Here is a 21,080-nt window from a genome sequence, read left to right on the forward strand (position 1 = left end):
AGAGAGGGGGTAAAGGAGGTTTTGTGGGCGAGGGGCTTGGACTTCCAGCAAGCGTGCGTGAGCGTGTTAGATAGGAGTGAATGGAGACGAATGGTACTTGGGACCTGACGATCTGTTGGAGTGTGAGCAGGGTAATATTTAGTGAAGGGATTCAGGGAAACCGGTTATTTTCATATAGTCGGACTTGAGTCCTGGAAATGGGAAGTACAATGCCTGCACTTTAAAGGAGGGGTTTGGGATATTGGCAGTTTGGAGGGATATGTTGTGTATCTTTATATGTGTATGCTTCTAGACTGTTGTATTCTGAGCACCTCTGCAAAAACAGTGATAATGTGTGAGTGTGGTGAAAGTGTTGAATGATGATTTAAGTTTTTTGTTTTTGGGGATTTTCTTTCTTTTTTGGGTCACCCTGCCTCAGTGGGAGACGGCCGACTTGTTGAAAAAAAAAAAAAAAAAAAATCTTTGTGTCATCGGCGAATTTGCTCATTTCACTAGTAATTCCCTCATCAAGATCATTGATATATATTATAAACAACAGCAGGCCCAAGACTGATCCCTGTGGAACGCCACTTGTTACAGATCCCCACTCGGATATAATCCCATTTATGGACACTCTCTGCTTCCTGTCTGTGAGCCATGACTCGATCCATGAGAGCACTTTTTCCCCAATGCCATGAGCTGCCACTTTCTTTAACAGTCTCTAGTGCAGTACTCTATAGAAAGATTTACTAAAATCTAAATAAATAATATCAAATTCTTTATCGTGATCAACAGCCTCAAATGCTTTACTGAAGAAAGTTAATAAATTAGTTAGACAAGAACAGCTTCTCGTGAATCCATGCTGAGTATCATTAATTAGATTATGCTTATCCAGATAGCTTCTTATAATCTCAGCTATAATTGACTCTAGTAATTTGCCTACAATTGAGGTCAGGCTTATTGGGCGGTAATTTAACGGTAACAACTTGACCCCTGCTTTAAAAATAGGAATTACATTAGCCATCTTCCACATATCAGACACTACACCTGTTTGAAGAGATAAATTAAAAATATTAATTAATGGTTCACAGAATTCCATTTTGCATTCCTTAAGAACCCTTGACAAAAGCTCGTCAGGTCCTGGTGACTTATTTTGCTTCAGTCAGTCTATTTGTTTCATAACTATTTCACTAATAACTGTGATGTTACATAATTTATCTTCTTCAGGCCCACTATAAAAATTAGTTGCTGGGATATTGTTCGTGTCTTCCTGTGGAAAAACCGAGAGAAAATAATTACTTAAAATCGAGCACATTTTATTCTGTCAGTAAGATGCCCATAGTTATTTTTAAGGGGACCTATCCTATCTCTAACTTTTGTTCTATACACCTGGAAAAAACTTTTTGGGTTAGTTTTAGAATCCCTAGCAACTTTAATTTCACAGTCCCCTTTAGCTTTTCTTATCCCCTTTTTAACGTCCCTCTTAATGTCAATATACTGATTCATAAGATGACCCTCACCTCTTTTCATATGCCTATAAATTCCTTTCTTCTGTCCTAAAAGATATTTGAGCCTATTATTCATCCATTTTGGATCATTTCTATTTGATCTAATTTCTTTATATGGGATAAATGTTCTTTGGGCAGCATGTATAGTATTCAGAAAACTGTCATATTGATAGCTCTCTTTGTTAACCCAGTCAACAGATAAGTGTTCTCTAAGCCCATTGTAATCTGCTAAGCGAAAACCTGGGACTCTTACTGAGTTATCCCTACTATCATACTTCCATTCAATGCTAAATGTAATTGATTTGTGGTCGCTAGCACCAAGTTCCTCTGAAATTTCTAAATTATTAACAAGGGATTCCTTCCTAAGTCAAGCAGGTTATTTCCCCTTGTAGGTTCTGTCACAAACTGCTTCAAAAAACAGCCCTGAACTACTTCTAAAAAGTCGTTAGATTCTAAATTCCCAGTCAGATAATTCCAATCAATATTACTAAAGTTCAAGTCCCCTAGAATTACGTTATCGTGCCTTGTGTCCTTAACAATTTCCTCCCAGAGTAGTCTTCCTTGGTCTCTATCCAAGTTTGGGGGATGGTATAACATGCCTAAAATCAATTTTTCATGCCCCTCTGAAAATTCTACCCAAACAGACTCAGTATGTGTTTCAGACTTTATACCTGTTTTTAGGAAACAATTTAAACGATCACGGACATAAAGTGCCACCCCACCCCCTTCCCAATACTTCTGTCAACTTTGAACAATTTAAAACCCTGAATGTGACATTCAGCAGGTGTGTCCCTAATTTTTATATTAAACCATGTCTCAGTTTTGGCAAAAGCATCAATGTTACCTGCACTCGCAACTAATCTCAATTCGCCCATCTCATTTCTTACACTACGACTATTAGTATAATATATTTTCAGAAACCCTCCCTTCTCTTTTTTCTTCCTGCTGATTTCTGTTCCTCCACTATGCTTGTTACTCTCCTTATCACCTAATGCCATTGGCTTTCCAATGTTCACCAATAACTCTTCCTCATTCTGCCTGTAACTGGTTTCCTTGAAACTCACACTATCGCTACAATCAGAATGCACTGATTTTCCACGAAAACCCATACCACTATCTATTTCTAGTTTAAAGACCTAACAGCTCCCTCCACTGCGTTGGCCAGTGCTCCCACCCCAAACCTAGATAAGTGAACCCCATCCCTGGCATACCTGTCATTTCTGCCGTAGAAGAGGTCCCAGTTGTCCATGAATGTTACTGCATTTTCCTTACAGTGTTTGTCCAGCCAGCAGTTGACACCAATTGCCCTGGATAGCCATTCATTACCAACTCCTCTCCTGGGCAAAATGCCACATATCACAGGGTTCCCACCCTTCTTCCTAATTATCTCTACTGCTGTCTCATACCTGCTAATCAGGTTTTCACTCCTACGTCTGCCAACATCATTGCCTCCCACACTGAGGCAGATAATAGGATTGCTTCCATTACTCTCATATCGTCCAGATGGCTAACAATATCCCCCATCCCAGCCCCAGGAAAACATACCCTCTGCCTCCTCTTCCTGTCCCTAAGACAAAATGCCCTATCCATAAATTTCACTTGACTGTCCCCAACTAAAATAATGTTCTTACCTTCACTGGTGGAGGCCGTAGTGATGTTTTCAATGGTCTTCGTTGGGGTTTCAAGGGATGTCAATTCACCCTCCACTGCCAATGATTCCTTGGTACTCATTTCAACGTTTCCAGTAGACAACACACATTCGTCTGGTAGCACCGACACTGGGTTGGAAGTCTCCACAGCAGTCTTCTGGATCTTCGTTGCTTCCGCCATTCCAACAGACTTCTTGATTTTCAGCTTTGTTCCATGTTGGCCGGCCACTGACCAGGTTCCTCTCTTGACCTGAGGACTAGCAACAGGAGGATTACTTCGAATCCTCTTGTTTTCCTCCGTCAATCGCTGTATCTCAAGCTTAGCAACCCTAAGCTCCTCTTTTAGCTGCTGGTAGAGTTGCTCAAGAGAAGACATCTTGTCCAGATTCACAGAGAACACACTGGACAGATCTTCACAGAGCTAAGTACAGGTCACCACTGAGCTAAGTACAGGTCACCACTGAGAATACACTCCCTGCTAAACTCCCTTCTGCAACATTAGCTTCTTTGATATCTACTTTCTGTGCCAGGATGGAAGTGACTGTTGATTTGGATTTCCCATACATCCTGGCAAGTTCTAGCATTCAAACACCACTCTCCTTTTTCAATAACTTCTTTCTTAAATGCCATCATGTTTCTCACTTTCTTTACCAAAGGAACTTTACTAGGAACTTTCTTTGGGCCCATTATAATAAACAAGCACAAAAACCAATGGATTTGAAGGAAATGTTTGAATGAATGCACGGAGTACAGTGGACCCCCGAGTTTTGTGATTAATCCGTTCCAGAGAGCCTGCCGAAAGTAGAAATTCACGAAACTCGAAACCATTTTCCCCATAAGAAATAATGGAAATAAAATTAATCCATTCCAGACACCCAAAAATATTAAAATAATTTTTTTTTTCAAATTAAATAAAGATTTACATAATGAAAACAATCAGAAATCAAGTACATGCATTTAAAAAAATAATAACAACATTACACTTACCTTTACTGAAGACTTCTGGGTGGATGGAAGACGGGAGGATGGGATAGGAGGAAGGTGTACACTATTGTTTGGAAGGAGAATCTCCTTCCATTAGGACTTCAGGTATGAAGTCCTTATCTGGGGTTACTTCCCTTCTTTGTTTTTTAAAGACACTGGCACTGGGAACAACTTGAGAGCCACTGGACCCCTGTCACCCAAAATATCTGTCCAGAGAGCTCTGTTTCTAGCGTTTCTTTAAGATTTGTCTTAAGTGGGACACAACACTGTCATTGTACATGTTGCCAATACGGCCTGCAACAACTTTGTTAGGGTGAAGTTCATCCATAAATGTTTGCACTTCAGTCCACTTTGCACAAATGTCCTTAATCTTTGAAGAAGGCACCTTCCTCCATCTCTCTTCCTCCTCCTCTGCAGCAGTTTCCTGAGCCGTGATCTGTTGCTGTTGCAGAAGCTCTTGCAGCTCTTCAGTGGTTAGCTCTTCCCTGTGGTCCTCCACCAACTCTTCCACATCCTCACCACTCACCTCCAACCCCAGGGACATCCCCAATGCCACAATAGTTTCCACAACTGGCATAGGCTCCTTAGGGTCAGCCAAAAACCCTTCAAAATCCTTCTCTTCTACACAATCTGGCCACAATTTTCTCCAAGCAGAGTTCAAAGTCCTGGAAGTCACTCCCTCCCAAGACTTACCTATAAGGTTTATGCAATGGAGGATATTAAAATGATCTTTCCAGAACTCTCTTAGGGTCAATTCAGTGTCTGAGGTCACTTCAAAGCACTTTTGAAACACTGCTTTTGTGTCCAGTTTTTTGAAGTTTGAAATGACCTGCTGGTCCATGGGCTGGAGGAGAGGAGTTGTATTAGGGGGCAAGAACTTCACCATGATGAAACTAAACTCCTCCACTATTTGCTCTTCCAAGTCTGGAGGATGACCAGGAGCATTGTCCATTACCAGGAGGCACTTGAATGACAGTTTATTTTCCAGGAGGTATTTCTTCACACTGGGGCCAAACACTTCATTAAACCAGCCTAGGAAAATATCCCTTGTGACCCATGCCTTACTGTTAGCCTTCCACATCACACACAAATTACTCTTGGCGACACTGTATTTCTGGAACAATCTGGGATTTTCAGTGATACGCCAGTAAAGGCTTCACTTTAAAATCCCCACTAGCATTGCTACAAAACATGAGAGTAAGCCTATCCTTCATAGGCTTGTGTCCTGGGAATGCCATTTCCTCCTGCATGATGTAGGTCCTCTTTGGCATTTTCTTCCAAAAGAGGCCTGTTTCATCACAATTAAACACTTGTTGGGGTTTGAATTCTCCAGTGTCTACGCACTCCTTAAACTCCTGTACAAACTTCTCAGCTGCAATTTTGTCAGAACTGGCAGCCTTACCATGCCTTATCACACTGTGAATGCCACTACGCTTCTTAAATCTCTCAAACCAACCTTTGCTGGCCTTAAAATCACAAGCATCACCACTTGTTGCGGGCATTTTCTTTACGAGATCGTCATGCAACTGCCTTGCTATTTCACATATTATCGACTGCTTAACACTATCTCCTGCTAACTGTTTTTCGGTAATCCACACCAACAATAACCTCTCCACTTCTTCGAGGATTTGTGATCTCCTTTTTGTCAGCATATCCACCCCTTTTGCAACAACAGCACACTTTATTTCCTTTCCTTTCGCCACGATCGAAGTGATGGTTGAATGGGGTTTGCCATACATCCTGGCAAGCTCTGTAACACGCACTCCACTCTCATATTTTTCAATGATTTCCTTCTTGAATTCGATCGTGTTCCTCACTTTCTTTACCAAAGGGCTTGCACTAGCTTTCCTTGGGCCCATGGTGACTTATTTAGCAGTTGCACTCACAAAAAACAATGGATTATTATGTATGAACCCGCGGGGTGATGGCCACGTGTTGGTAAACAATAGCACACTGAGCGTGAATGGAGTGGGAGACTGGCTTTGTGTGCGTGGTGACGGGTGGACGGGTACCGGATGGTCGCCGAATCACGAGTCTAATCACGAAATTTTAGGGCAAATTTTGCCAAAAAAACTTGCCGAAGTCGAATTTCACGAAAGTCGATGCTGCCGAAATTCGAGGGTCCACTGTATATGCTTATTCACCAAGAGACAGGGAGACTGACTCACCTATGCAGCGGTGTCCCAGCGGGAGGCGGGTTGAAGGCACTGGCCGAAATACAGAGCAAAATTTCAGCCTAAAAACGATTCGGCCAATAAATGCAGCGGCCGATATCGAGGTTCCACTGTAGCTTTATAATGGAACATGTCTAATAAATATTAAAGCTTATCTGATATTTTAAAATAATGTATCTGAAAACTTACGAAGTGAGCCACTGTTGCTGACCACCAATGATGGAGCCTGGTCGACAAATGCGCAGCCAAGCAATAACTTCAGCAGCACTAAATCGAAAATGTTTCATCATATAGCATCCAATAAGGGAACCAGTTCGACCTAAACCAGCTGAAAACAAAAATCCTACATTAACTAGATTCAATGCAAAAATTAATAGATTTATACATCTGTACATATATATATATATCCTGAATCAATATAAAGTTTAACTTACCTCCTGTATGCAGTTTGCAATATCTTTCTCTTACCCAGCGTGTGTCCCAATATTCTATCATCATTTAGTCTAGTCTAATTATGGGAGGCTGTAAAATTATACCATGTTTCTGTGCACCTCAGGCAAGACAGTGATAGTGTGAATGAAGGTGAAGTGTTTCTTTTCTGAGTCACCCTACCCTGGTGGGGGACTAAAATATGAATAAAAAAATTGTCTACGTATATAATTCATGAAATTTAAAAGTTCATACTCACAGATTCAAATTGAAATTCTAAAACATGTTCCCTCTATATATTGATATAAAAAAAATAGATGTTTGGATTTTTTTTATTAAAACATCGGCAGTTTACCACCAAGGTAGGGTGGCCCGAAAGAGAAAAATTCTAACCCTCTGACTGTTTGGGTCGTATACATACGTCTTACGAGGTACCGTGTTTGACGTATATATATATGTACTCATAAATTCTAGCGGCTTCAAATCAAGCAGGAGAAAGCTGGTAGGCCCACATGTGAGAGAATGGGTCTGTGTGGTCAGTGTGCGCCATATAAAAACAATCCTGGAGCACGCAGTGCATAATGTGAAAAAAAAAAAACTCCGACCGTTTTTTTTAATTAAAATGCCAACTTTGTGGTCTATTTTCGTATAGTATTTATGGTTGTATTCTTGTTTTCTTGGTCTCATTTGATAGAATGGAAAACATATTATAGAAATAAAGGTGATTTTGATTGATTTTACTATAAAAAAAACTGGAAATGTAGCTCAAAGTAGGGGAAATGTTTGATTTTTGCCGACGTTCAAAAGTAAACAAATGATGTCATTGTCCAATAAATGTCCAACTAGCCATTCTAATATGCAGTCATGAATGGGTTGATGTTATTTATACAATTATTACAGTATTGTAGTAGTCTGCATAATAGTAAATCTTCTATTTTTTGTTTGAATAAAAATTCAAAATAGAAAGCAAGAGTAATATCAGAGGGGCCTGGAGACGTGACTGACGAACAAAGAAAATGTCATTTTAGAGCCAGGAATGTCTGCATTGTTCATTCTGGACCTTATTTTGAAACTGTCATATTTTTTATTTTTTTTTGTGAAATTGGCCAAATTGCAAATTTCTGATCACGTTATTGGGTAGTTGAAATCAGTAAATGGGCAGTTTCTTGTACTCAATTGATAGAAAAAACGAAGTTCTAAAGAAATAGCTACAAGTTTGGTTGACTGGAACAATGGAATTAGCCGAAAATAGGGCTCAAAGTGGGTGAAATCGCAGATTTGTAAATATCGCCAAGGTCGCTAGCTTCGCGAGAGCGTAATTCCGTCAGTTTTCCATCAAGTTTCGTTTTCTTTAGTGTCATTACAATCGGGAAAAGATTCTCTACCAATTCATAAGAAAAAATAATTTTTTTTTTTTTTTGAAATTTTGGGACACCAGGAGACACCTCAGGATTGGGGGTTGCGACAGTCAAGGGATTAATCATCATTCACTCCATCACTGTCTTGCCAGAGGCACGCTTACACTAGTTATAAAACATTAATGTTTGAATATGTTCTAGCATTCATTACGCAGTAAGCATACTGATTAGCATAAATGTCTAGGAGCTAAAAATCAACCCCTAATAGAAGTTCCAAGATTCATCATCTATGGAACCTGGTCTGAAATCAGGCCTCCTAAATTGGAAAGGTAATATTTTAAGAATAAGAACAATTAGATGCACACTAAAGTAGATAAGTGAATACTACCTGATATCTTACAGACAAAAAGCTAGCAATCCTGCCAGTGTAAAATGTTCAACTGGCTTTTATACTCACATGGCAGGATGGTAGCATTTCCTTGGACAGTTCTTGTCTACCAACCTACTATTACCTGTACCATCAGTGACAACAAAACCAATTTGCTGATAAACATTTAAAAAAGTACAAATTTATATATACAAACATGGAGGTTAAAATTGTCTGTATATGTATTTTGATCCCAACTAGAGTCCTCCAGTTAGGGGTCAAAATATGCAGACAACTTTATCTTCCATGTTCCTGTCTCCACATGGGTTATTACTTAGCAATGACAAGTGTTCATCACACTTTAATGGATTACCATTTGTTTTAGAAAGCATATTTTAAAGTGACATACAAAAATTAGCTACATATTCATCAATTCTCCAAGTGTCAACAGTGTTACTTATGTATTTGTGTAGTACTACACTGAAGACAGATCATCCCAGTTACTCTATAGAGAATCTCGTGGCATCATAGCTAGCAAGGGGTCCTTACTATAAAGTAGCTGGGATGATCAAGATGCGTACTACACAAGAAACACTGCTGACATAAGCCTACAATTATTTTAATAAATTTTTATAGTTGAACAAATTTACATGAAAGTTAATATTTAGTACAAAAAGAATTTCAAATAATACCTTTGCAGTGGACTGCTATGCCTCCTTCAGTATTTTCACACACTCGAAGAAACTCTCTCATAATGTCATCAGATGGACAGGAACCATCAATGAAGTACATATCATAATGTTCAAACCCAGCATTTTTAAACCGGGCAGCATCGTAGATCTTCTTATTGAGTCTGATAATGGACGTGACATTGTGCTTGCGAAAGTAACTGAAGTATGTCTCAGGAGAGTGCAAAGTATAACCATTCTTTATTTTACTTTCTGCATGGGGTCCACAGAAGGCCAAGAATTTTCCTGGCATGATCCAGTTGAAATCACCATTTTGTACTTTCTATTAATGATGAAAGGAATAATACAAATAAATAATATTACAACATACTATGCATTACTAAATGACATTAGAAAAAAGGTACTTTTGAAAGTAGACAAAATATATTCAAATCAAAGAAATTTACACAATTACATCAACCAGTTATTATCCTTGCCTCATAATATTCATACTCTTCAACATCGAAGTCTTCAAAATTGAAGAACCCAAGCTTGTAGGCTTTGTCAATAGCTTGCAGGCAGTCAAGCAGAGTTAGGTGGTACGTTGACATCCCATAAGCTGCATCCCGAAAAGGACAAAATGGAGGACTGTTGCCACCAATCAGAGGCTTGTATGCCTCCTCAGGAGTCTTCTTTAAGTAGACAATCTAAAATTAAAAGATTTAGCATTTTACCGAGAGGTTATCAATACACTGCATACCCTCTTATTTTATTAAGTCCTTTGTAATACTGGTATAATTTACCTCAAGAGAAATTTGTTTTACCCAATGAAGGAATATAGTAAAGTAAAAATATTTTACCTAAACACACACACAAAATGTTAAGGCACTAAAGTGAGCCAAAGAGATGTTCAGTACTTCATAAAGAAACTTATTCAATTAGGAGGGTTAGCAAGCAGGAAGTGGAGATAGAAATATTTTACTGGAGTGGACACAAACTTAATATGGTATTGTACTGTATTTGAATTCAAAACGTAAATAGTGTGTGATAAAGAAAACATTGCCTTCTACTGCTGTCTATATATCAGAGGTGGTGGTTAGATATACAGCATCATCCAAAATCAGGAGTAGCTCAAATAAAAGTTTAATTTGTGATTCGAGTCTTAAAGCTAGAATTTACCATTAACCCTTTCAGGGTCCGTGCCGTAGATCTACGGCTATATGTTGAGGGTCCAAACCGTCGATGTACGCCATGAGCTCAGCTCACTCTGATAAGCTGTGAGCGGTAAATTTGGGACTAGGTATGAGAAAATGCATCTATGTGGTATGTTTGCACCACATAAAACAATTCCTGCAGCACACAGTGCATAATGAGAAAAAAAAAACTGAGACCATAATTTTCGATTAAAACAGCGACTTTGCAGTGTTTTTTCCTATGTTTTTTATAGTTGTATTTGCAATTTCTTGGTCTCATTTGATAGAATGGAAGATATACTACAGAAATAGAGAAGATTTCGATTGGTTTTAGTAATGGAAATTGCTTGAAACTGAACTCAAAAAAGCAGAAATGTTAAATTTTTGCCGATGTTCAAGAGTAAACAAATGACCTCACACATCTAATACACGCCAGCTGGTGGGTCTAATATACATTCACAAATGTGGTGATATTATTTACACAATCATTACAATATTGCATAACAGTAAATCTTCTATTTTTTGGTTTGAATAAGAATTCATTATGTGAATAAAAAATCAAAATGGAATTCATTTGTAAAGCCTGAAAACGTAACTAATGAACAGAGTAATTGTTAGTTTAGTGCCAGGAATGCCTGCATTGTTTATTCTGGACCCTATTTTGAAATTAGAATACTTTGAACTTTGCATTAAATTGGACAAATTACTAATTTCCAATCACTTTATTTTGTAGTTGAAACAGTTGAGTTGGCAATTTCTTGTGCTCAATCGATAGAATAGAAGTAATAGTAGTGAAATAGCTAAGAATATGGCGACACATCAAAATTCGTGAGAGCATAATTTCGTCAATTTTCCATCAAATTTCATACTTTTTGTTTTATTACCTTCAGAAAAAGATTCTCTAGCATTTCATAAGAAAAAATAACAAAATTATTTTTTGAAAATTCTTGGACCCTGGTGTGCACTTTGAAATTTGGCTTCTGGACCCTGAAAGGATTAATACATACCTGCAAAAAAAATTCATGACTGATGCACAACCACATAAAATCCACAAGATCTACATGCACTTTGCATGGAATTCACCACCGACACTCCTGCATCATCTACCTTGTAGTCACTGCCTACACCACTTTCACACCACTGTTTTCCTTGGGACAATGGCACCACTGACTGTTCAACAGTTAACACCTGCACTCCCACAACATTACATTTTACCCTAACATATGAGAAAAGGGAGAAGAGCCGTATTGTTTCATCACGCAATTAGTGAAAAAAGCGGTATCACTAGAGGGCATTTGTACCTAACAAATTTGCTGTCATTCTTCAACCCTTTGACTGTCGTGGCCGTATATATACGTCTTACGAGGTATCATGTTTGACGTATATATATGTACTCATAAATTCTAGCAGCTTCAAATCAAGCAGGAGAAAGCTGGTAGGCCCACATGTGAGAGAATGGGTCTGTGTGGTCAGTGTGCACCATATAAAAAAAATCCTGGAGCACACAGTGCATAATGAGAAAAAAAAAAAACTCCGACCGTTTTTTTTTTAATTAAAATGCTGACTTTGTGGTCTATTTTCGTATAGTATTTATGGTTGTATTCTCGTTTTCTTGGTCTCATTTGATAGAATGGAAAATATGTTATAGAAATAGAGGTGATTTTGATTGATTTTACTATGAAAAGAACCTGGAAATGGAGCTCAAAGTAGGGGAAATGTTTGATTTTTGCCAATGTTCAAAGGTAAACAAATGATGTCATTGTCCAATAAATGTCCAACTAGCCATTCTAGTATGCAGTCATGAATGGGTTGATGTTATTTATACAATTATTACAGTATTGCAGTAGCCTGCATAATAGTAAGTCTTCTATTTTTTGTTTGAATAAAAATTCAAAATAGAAAGCAAGAGTAATATCATAGGGGCCTGGAGATGTGACTGATGAACAAAGAAAATGTTATTTTAGAGCCAGGAATGTCTGCATTGTTCATTCTGGACCTTATTTTGAAACTGTCATATTTTTTAATTTTTGTGAAATTGGCCAAATTGCAAATTTCTGACCACATTATTGGGTAGTTGAAATCGGTAAATGGGCAGTTTCTTGTACTCAATCGATAGAAAAAATGTCGTTCTAAAGAAATAGCTATGAGTTTGGTCGACTGGAACAATGGAATTAGCCGAAAATAGGGCTCAAAGTGGGCGAAATCGCCGATTTGTAAATATCGCCGAGGTCGCTAACTTCGCGAGAGCATAATTCCGTCAGTTTTCCATCAAATTTCGTTTTTTTTTGGTATCATTACAATTTTTTTTTTTTTTTTTTTAAATTTTGCGACACCAGGAGACACCTCAGGATTGGGGGTTGCGACAGTCAAGGGGTTAACCCTTTGAGGGTTTTCGTCGTACTAGTACGTCTTACGCGTAGGGGTTTTTGATGTACTAGTACTCATAAATTCTAGCGACCTCAAATCTAGTGGGAGAAAGCTGGTAGGCCTTCATATGAAAGAATGGGTCTATGTGGTCAGTGTGCACAGTCTAAAAAAAATCCTGCAGCACACAGTGCATAATGAGAAAAAAAAAACTTTTTCCATTTTTTTTTAATAAATCAGCGACTTTGCAGTGTATTTTCGTATGGTATTTATTGTTGTATTCTAGTTTTCTTGGTCTCATTTTATAGAATGGAAGACATATTACTGAAATTGAGATGATTTTGACTGGTTTTACAATGAAAGGTGCCTTGAAATTGAGCTCAAAGTAGCAGAAATGTTCGATTTTTACCAAACTTCAAAAGTAAACAAATCGTGCCAAGCGTGCAATACACGTCAACTGGTGAGTCTAATATTCTTTCACAAGTGCACCAATAATATTTATGCCATTTTTTACACTAATGCAGTAGTCTGCATAACAGTAAATCTTATATTTTTTGTGAGAATAAAAATTCAAAGTGGAAAGCAAAAGAATATAAGAGGGGCCTTGAGACGTGACTAATGACTAGAGGAAATGTCATTTTAGTGCCAGGAATGTCTTTCTTGTTTATTCTGGACCCTATTCCGAAATTGGCATCTTTTGAAATTTGTGTGAAATTGGCAAAATTGCTAAATTCTGACCACTGTACTGGATAGTTGAATTTATAAATGGGTGGTTTCTTGCACCCATTCGATAGAAAAAATGGAGTTCTAGCGAAATATTCATGTTTTTTGTCGACTAGTACAGTGAAATTGGCCGAAAATGGGGCTCAAAGTGGGCAAAATCGCCGATCCGTAAACATCGCCGAGACCGCTAACTTTGCAAGAGCATAATTCCGTAAGTTTTCTATCAAATTTCAAACTTTTGGTGTCGTTATGATCGGGAAAAGATTCTCTATCTTTTCATAAGAGAAAATAATTTCTTTTTTTTTTTTAAATTTGGCCGACCCTGAGAACGAGTTTCGGAGAGGGCCTGTCGACCCTCAAAGGGTTAATAAAGCATTTGAGGCAGTGGACCATGATATAAGACTTGTTTATTTGGATTTTAGTTAAGCTTTCAAAAGAGTGCCTTACAAAGGTCTGTTAAGAAAAGTGGCAGCTCATGGTATAAGAGGAAAGATTTCAACATGGATCAAAGCATGGCTGACTAATAGAAAGCGAAGTCTTCCTAAATGGGGTGAAATTTGAATGGAAACCAGATGCTAGTGGCATTCCACATGGATCAGTTTTAAGCCCAGTTTTGTTCATGTGATAAATTATTGACCTTCATGAATAACAAGGACATGAGAAAATTTGCTGATGACACAATAAGAAGTCGAAAAATAGATTCTGAGGAGGATACCACTGAACTTCAAGAAAATTCAAACGAAGTATAGAGTCATGGTCTGAAAAGTGGCAGATGCAGTTAAATGTGAACAAGTGTAAAGTCCTAATTCTTGGGAATGACATTAACCCCTCATACTTATAAACTAGGTGATGTAGAGCTAGATCATACAGAATGTGAAAAAAAAAAAAAAAGACTTGAGAGTCATGGTAAGCAAAAATCTAAAGCCAAGACAACATTGCCTAAGTATTAACAATAAAGCTAACATTACTGGGATTTATACTAAGAAGTATAAGTAATAGGAATCCCACAGTAATTTTACGGCTTTACACTTTTGTATCAGCATCAAGAGCAATTAGACCAAATTAAATCTCAATGTTGATGCTGAAGGAGAATGCAGAGATACTGTGCAAGCCACTAACAGGGAACTACAAGAACAGTTACTAGAGATAAGAGAGCGGTCTGAAAGCTGGAAAACTGCAATTGCAATCAAATCTTCCAAAAAGAAAACAGACAAAGAAGTGCCAAACTAAAGACTAGTATGCTGACTTACATGTCTTACACAGAGAAAAATAATGACCAATAACAACGATGGATCTTTCCATCATTTACAGACAAATTCTTAAGTTTCTTCTTCCTTCTGGCTAGTTATTTTTTCAAATTAGAAACATGACCAAGCCAAGAACTGATCCTTGTGGCATCCCACTGGTAACATTACTAAATAATGGTATCATTCCTCTTATTACTAGTTTTCCTTCAACTGATGATCTCTCCACTATAATAGTTCACCTTTTATTTCTCCTATATTTGCTAGGTTACAGATTAGTCTTTCATGAGGGACCCCATCAAAAACTTTCTTTAAATTTAAATTCTGTAACTGTAAATGCAATCTGCCAATCCATTTCTGGCTAGAAAAATTTTTTGTTGCTGCAGTAGTAGCTAACATATATAACGCAGAGGAATTTACTCATTGACAAACATAGTAGCCAACTGGCTACAATAAGATTCATCCAATTAGGTGTATTTCTATACACCACAGGGAGGTTAGCATGGGTTCCATTGTGACTACAGATGAATCTCCAGTCAGTGTGACTGCGAAGACCTCTGGCACTGGCCTGGAGTTTTACGACTCACTCGCAATGGGTTTAAAACCCACCCATTCTGTGGTTTGTTTGCAATCGTATTATGATTTGGTGATTAATCTCTCTGTAATGTTAACATGCCTCTGGTGAGACAGTAATAGAAAGAATGATAGCAGGTTTTTTTTTTTTTTTTTTTTTTTTTTTTTTTGGGGGGGGGGGGGGGGGGGGGTTCCATCCTATTTCGATGAGAGATGGCTGGCATGTTAGAAAAAAAATAACAATAACCCTAGCAGTGTATTATTGCAAGTCTTCCAGTAAGGTTAGTTGGGTTGGGGCAGGGTGAATACACAAATTTATTTCTCCATGAAGAACGCCACTACTGTGGTAGAATTACCCATTCTTATAACCCTGATTGGCGCACCCATTTTTGATCAACAGGGAAGCCTAATCAAGGCCAGGGATGCAAAAGTTGGAAAATTCTCGAATCAGGTCACAGGTAAATTACATATACAAAAAGAAAAAGTTTAAGATTAATAGGAGACAAAATTTCAGTTGAACTAGTGCTACAAGTGTTGGTGGGCAACACAAGTAATACATAGTCTGAATGTGGCCTGTGGGTTTGTAGTTGGGCTATAAATACTAAGAACTGACAATCATGTAGTCTCCTTTTTCAAGGTCAAGGAGAATGGAATGGGGGTCAGGATTATGGAAGATCAAACTAACTATAATAATAATAATGATTGATGATAATAATAATATCACAGTGGTACCTCGGTATACGTCTTAATCCGTTCCAGGACCTTGGATTTATACCAAACAGGACGTATGCCAAGTAACTTTTCCCCCAAGAAATAGTATAGGGAAAACGATTAATTCAGTCCCATGAAAAAAATTCTATTGTTATTGGCTTATTATACATTGATGAGGTTGTATAAAATAATTTAAACACTGCTTAATACTAAAATACATACCTAAGTACAAAAGAATTAGATGATATAAATGCAAATTTAACCTCACTTTACTTTGCTGAAAACAGTCGAGTGCCTACTAGGATAGTGCTGAGAAGGGAGGAGGAGGAAATATTGTTTGGAAGGAGAGTCCCCTTCTCTTTTCTGTCTCTTTTCCCTATTTGGACCTGGTTAAGTTACCAGGTTTGGCTTTTGCTAAAAATGTGTCCAAAGACCTTTGCTTCTGCCTTCTCCTCAGGATGATTTGGAAATGTGACATTGTCTGGTCATTCCAGACAATGCTATTATGGCATATTTGGGCTTTGTTGGGGGTGGTACTTGCAAAGTTTTTGATGTCCATCCATTTGACAAAGATTTCCATGATTAATGAAGTAGAGGCTTCCTCTGTCTCCTCTTCTGAGCCTGAAGAGAGTGCAACCATCTTAGTCTTGTGCTCCTCCTTCTCAAGTTCCTGCAGCTCCTAAGTGGTCACCTCTTCCCTGTGCCCCTCCACTAACTCCTCCACATCATCATCACTCACATCCAGACTCATGGACCTGCCCAGAGAGACAATATCCTCCACTATAGACACAGCCTCAAAGCCCTCAAAATTCCTTTCAGCCACTGCCTCTAGCTACAAGCAGAGTTGATTGTTCTGTATGAAACTTCCTGCCAGGCTTTGTCAATGAGAGTTATGCAATGAGCGAAGGTAAAGTGATCTTTCCAAAACTCTCTCAGGGTTAACTCTGTGTCAGAGGTCGCTTCAAAGCACCTATGCCATGGAATAGTGCATTAGTATAGTTTCTTGAAATTACTGATGACCTGCTGATCCATGGGCTGAATGAGAGGAGTCATGTTAGAGGGAACAAACTTTACAGTGATTAAGTCAAACTCTGGCAGCACACAGTCCTGCAAGCTTGGAGGGCGAGCTGGAGCACTGTCCATTATGAGGAGGGCCTTCAGAGGCAAGTTTTTCTCTAAATAACTTTTTACTCTTGGCCCAAACACAACATTAAACCATTTGCTGAAATATTCTCTGGCTACTCAAGCCTTGCTGTTTGACCTCCACATCACAGGTAACTGGGCTTTCTGCGCGTTATGTTTTTTAAAGGCCCTAGGGTTTTCAGAGTGGTAGATCAGAAGAGGCTTCAGTTTGCAAGCCCCACATGCATTGGCACAGAACAAGAGAGTTAACCTATCCTTCATTGGCTTGTGTCCTGGTAATGCCTTCTCCTCTTGTGTAATACCGTGGAACCTTGGTTTACGAATGCCCCACCACGCGAATTTTTCAGGATACAGTCACTCGATTGATTTTTTGCTTCTGGATACGAACGAAATTTCAGGATGCAAACTTCCCCCTCAAGGGAGGTTCCTTGGTGAGGGGCTCTTGATCAAGGGAACTGGATCTGTGCTCAACTTCCCGAAATTACTACTACTACTACTACTAATAATAATAACTATTATATTATTATTATTACATACATTCTAATAATAATATACTGCAGCAGGCCTGTTGGCCCATACTAGGCAGGTCCTTCACAATCCATCCCACTAACAGAATATTTGCCCAACTAAATTTTCAATGCTACCCAAGCAATAAGCTTTGATAATTCTATTTACTCATGTGCAGGTCCCACTCATGTCCAACCCCTCTCATTCGTGTATTTATCCAACACAAATTTAAGAACATAAGAAAGGAGAAACACTGCAGCAGGCCTGTTGGCCCATACTAGGCAAGTCCTTTACAATCCTTCCCACTACCAAAATATTTGCCCAACCCAGTTTTCAATGCTACGCAAGTCTCACTCAAATCCAACCCCTCTCACTCGTGTATTTATCTAACCAAAATTTGAAACTACCCAACGTTTTAGCTTCAATAACACTACTAGGTAGACTGTTCCACTCACCAACTACCCTATTTCCAAACCAATACGTACTTTCCAATATCCTTTCGAAGTCTAAACTTATCCAACTGGAATCCATTATTGCGGGTTCTCTCTTGAAGGGATATCCGCAAAACCTTATTTATATCCCCTTTGTTAGTACCCATCTTCCACTTATACACTTCGATCATGTCTCCCCTCATTCTTCGTCTTACAAGTGAATGTAGTTTAAGAGTCTTCAACCGTTCTTCGTATAGAAGATTTCTAATGCTATGTATTAATTTGGTCATTCTACGCTGGATGTTTTCTAGCGAATTTATATCCATTTTGTAACATGGAGCTGCGTAATCTAGGTGAGACCTTACTAATGATGTATAAAGTTGTAAAATAACTGCTGGACTTCTTTTGCTTACACTTTTAGATATAAATCCCAGTAATCTGTTTGCTTTGTTATGTACGCTTAGGCACTGCTGTTTTGGTTTAAGGTTACTGCTTGCCATAACCCCCAAATCCTGTTCACAATGTGTATGGCTAAGTTCTATGTTATTTAACTGATAAGTACTAGGGTTATGGACACTCCCGAGCTTCAGAACCTTGCATTTATCTACACTGAACTGCATCTGCCATTTTTCTGACCAGGAATTGAGTTTGTCTAAATCTTCCTGAAGTTCCCTGACATCTAAGTTTGAATCAATTATCCTATCTATCTTTGTGTCATCAGCGAATTTGCTCATACCACTAGTAATTCTCTCATCAAGGTCATTGATATATATTATAAACAACAAGGGGCCCAAGACTGATCCCTGTGGAATGCCACTTGTTACAGATCCCCACTCGGATTTAACCCCGTTTAAGCATACTCTGTGCTTCCTATTAGTGAGCCATGACTCGATCCATGACAACACTTTTCCCCCAATGCCATGAGGTGCCACTTTCTTTAACCCTTTCAGGGTTTCAGCCGTACTAGTACGGCTTACGCACCAGGGTCCATGACGTATTAGTACTCATAAATTCTAGCACCTTCAAATCTAGTGAGAGAAAGCTGGTAGGCCTACATATGAAAGAATGGGTCTATGTGGTCAGTGTGCGCAGTATAAAAAAAAATCCTGCAGCACACAGTGCGTAATGAGAAAAAAAAAACTTTGACCGTGTTTTTGATTAAAACAGCGACTTTGCACTGTATTTTCGTATGGTATTTATTGTTGTATTCTAGTTTTCCTGGTCTCGTTGTATAGAATGGAAGACATATTACAGAAATTGAGATGATTTTGACTGGTTTTACAATGAAAAGTACCTTGAAATTGAGCTCAAAGTAGCAGAAATGTTCAATTTTTACCAAAGTTCAAAAGTAAACAAATCATGCTAAGCGTCCAATACACATCAACTGGCGAGTCTAATATTCTTTCACAAGTGTACCGATATTATTTATACCATTTCTACACTAATGCAGTAGTCTGCATAACAATAAATCTTCTATTTTTTTTGTGAGAATAAAAATTCAAAATGGAAAGCAAAAGAATGTAAGAGGGGCGTGGGGACATGACTAATGAACAGAGGAAATGTTATTTTAGTGCCAGGAATGTCTTTCTTGTTTATTTTGGACCCTATTTGGAAATTGGCATCTTTTGAAATTTGTGTGAAATTGGCAAAATTGCTAAATTCTGACCACAGAATTGGATAGTTAAAATCGGTAAATTGGTGGTTTCTTGTACTCATTTGATAGAAAAAAATGGAGTTCTAGTGAAATAGTTAGGATTTTTGTCGACTAGTACATTGGAATTGACTGAAAATAGGGCTCAAAGTGGGCAAAATCGCCGGTGTAAACATCGTCGAGACCACTAACTTCGCAAGAGCATAATTCCGTAAGTTTTCCATTAAATTTCATACTTTTGGTGTCATTATGATCGGGAAAAGATTCTATATCTTTTCATAAGAAAAAAATTTTTTTTTTTCTTTGAAATTGGGGGGACCCTGAGAACAAGTCTCTGAGAGGGCTTGTGGACCCTGAAAGGGTTAACAGTCTCTGATGTGGTACTCTATCAAAAGTCTTACTAAAATCTAAATAAACAATATCGAATTCGTTATCATGATCAATGGCCTCAAAAGCTTTACTGAAGAAGGTTAATAAATTAGTTAGGCAGGAACGGCCCCTCGTGAATCCATGCTGAGTATCATTAATCAAGCTGTGCTTATCCAGATGGCTTATATTATCAGCTATAACTGATTCTAGTAATTTACCTACAATTGAGGTTAGGCTTATTGGGCGGTAATTTGACGGTAACGACTTGTCCCCTGGTCCACACACCCCCTACCTTTCCTAAAGCCTCCTTGTTCATAGCAGATGAACAAGGAGGCTTTAGGAAAGGTAGGGGGTGTGTGGACTAGGTGTTTACAGTGAAACATATAAGTGAACAGTATTTAGATAAGGCTAGAGAGGTTTTTGTGGCACTTATGGATTTGGAAAAGGCATATGACATGGTGGATAGGGGGGCAATGTGGCAGATGTATGGTATAGGAGGTAGGTTACTGAAAGCAGTGAAGACTTTTTACGAGGATAGTGAGGCTCAAGTAAGAGTATGTAGGCCTTAGACAAAGATGTGTGATGTCACCATGGTTGTTCAATATATTTATAGATGGGGTTGTAAGAGAAGTAAATGCAAGGGTGTTGGCAAGACGTGTGGAGTTAAAAGATAAAGAATCACACACAAAGTGGGAGTTGTCGCAGTTGCTCTTTGCTGATGACACTGTGCTCTTGGGTGATTCTGAAGAGAAGTTGCAGAGGTTGGTGGATGAATTTGGTAGGGTATACAAAAGAAGAAAATTAAAAGTGAATACAGGAAAGAGTAAGGTTATGAGGATAACGAAAAGATTAGGTGATGAAAGATTGGATATCAGATTGGAGGGAGAGATTATGGAGGAGGTGAATGTATTCAGATATTTGGGAGTGGATGTGTAAGTGGATGGGTCTATGAAAGATGAGGTGAATTATAGAATTGATGAGGGGAAAAGGGTGAGCGGTGCACTTAGGAGTCTGTGGAGACAAAGAACTTTGTCCTTGGAAGCAAAGAGGGGAAT

At 38.4% G+C, this 21,080-nt stretch overlaps 1 protein-coding gene across 1 annotated transcript in view; it reads right to left on the bottom strand.

The window, feature by feature from the left end:
• The window catches only part of LOC128686525 (dual specificity protein phosphatase CDC14B), a 107,332-nt gene that overhangs the window by 43,780 nt on the left and 42,472 nt on the right, over positions 1–21,080 (bottom strand). Inside the window, exons 3-5 of the mRNA XM_070080474.1 lie at positions 9,614–9,823; positions 9,141–9,459; positions 6,484–6,622 (exon numbers count right to left, since the gene is read on the bottom strand). Of these exons, the coding sequence (XP_069936575.1) occupies positions 6,484–6,622; positions 9,141–9,459; positions 9,614–9,823 (668 nt within the window). The remainder of the gene's footprint in view (positions 1–6,483; positions 6,623–9,140; positions 9,460–9,613; positions 9,824–21,080) is intronic.

The sequence above is a fragment of the Cherax quadricarinatus genome, unplaced genomic scaffold (assembly GCF_038502225.1).
Source record: "Cherax quadricarinatus isolate ZL_2023a unplaced genomic scaffold, ASM3850222v1 Contig501, whole genome shotgun sequence".
Classification (NCBI taxonomy): domain Eukaryota; kingdom Metazoa; phylum Arthropoda; class Malacostraca; order Decapoda; family Parastacidae; genus Cherax; species Cherax quadricarinatus.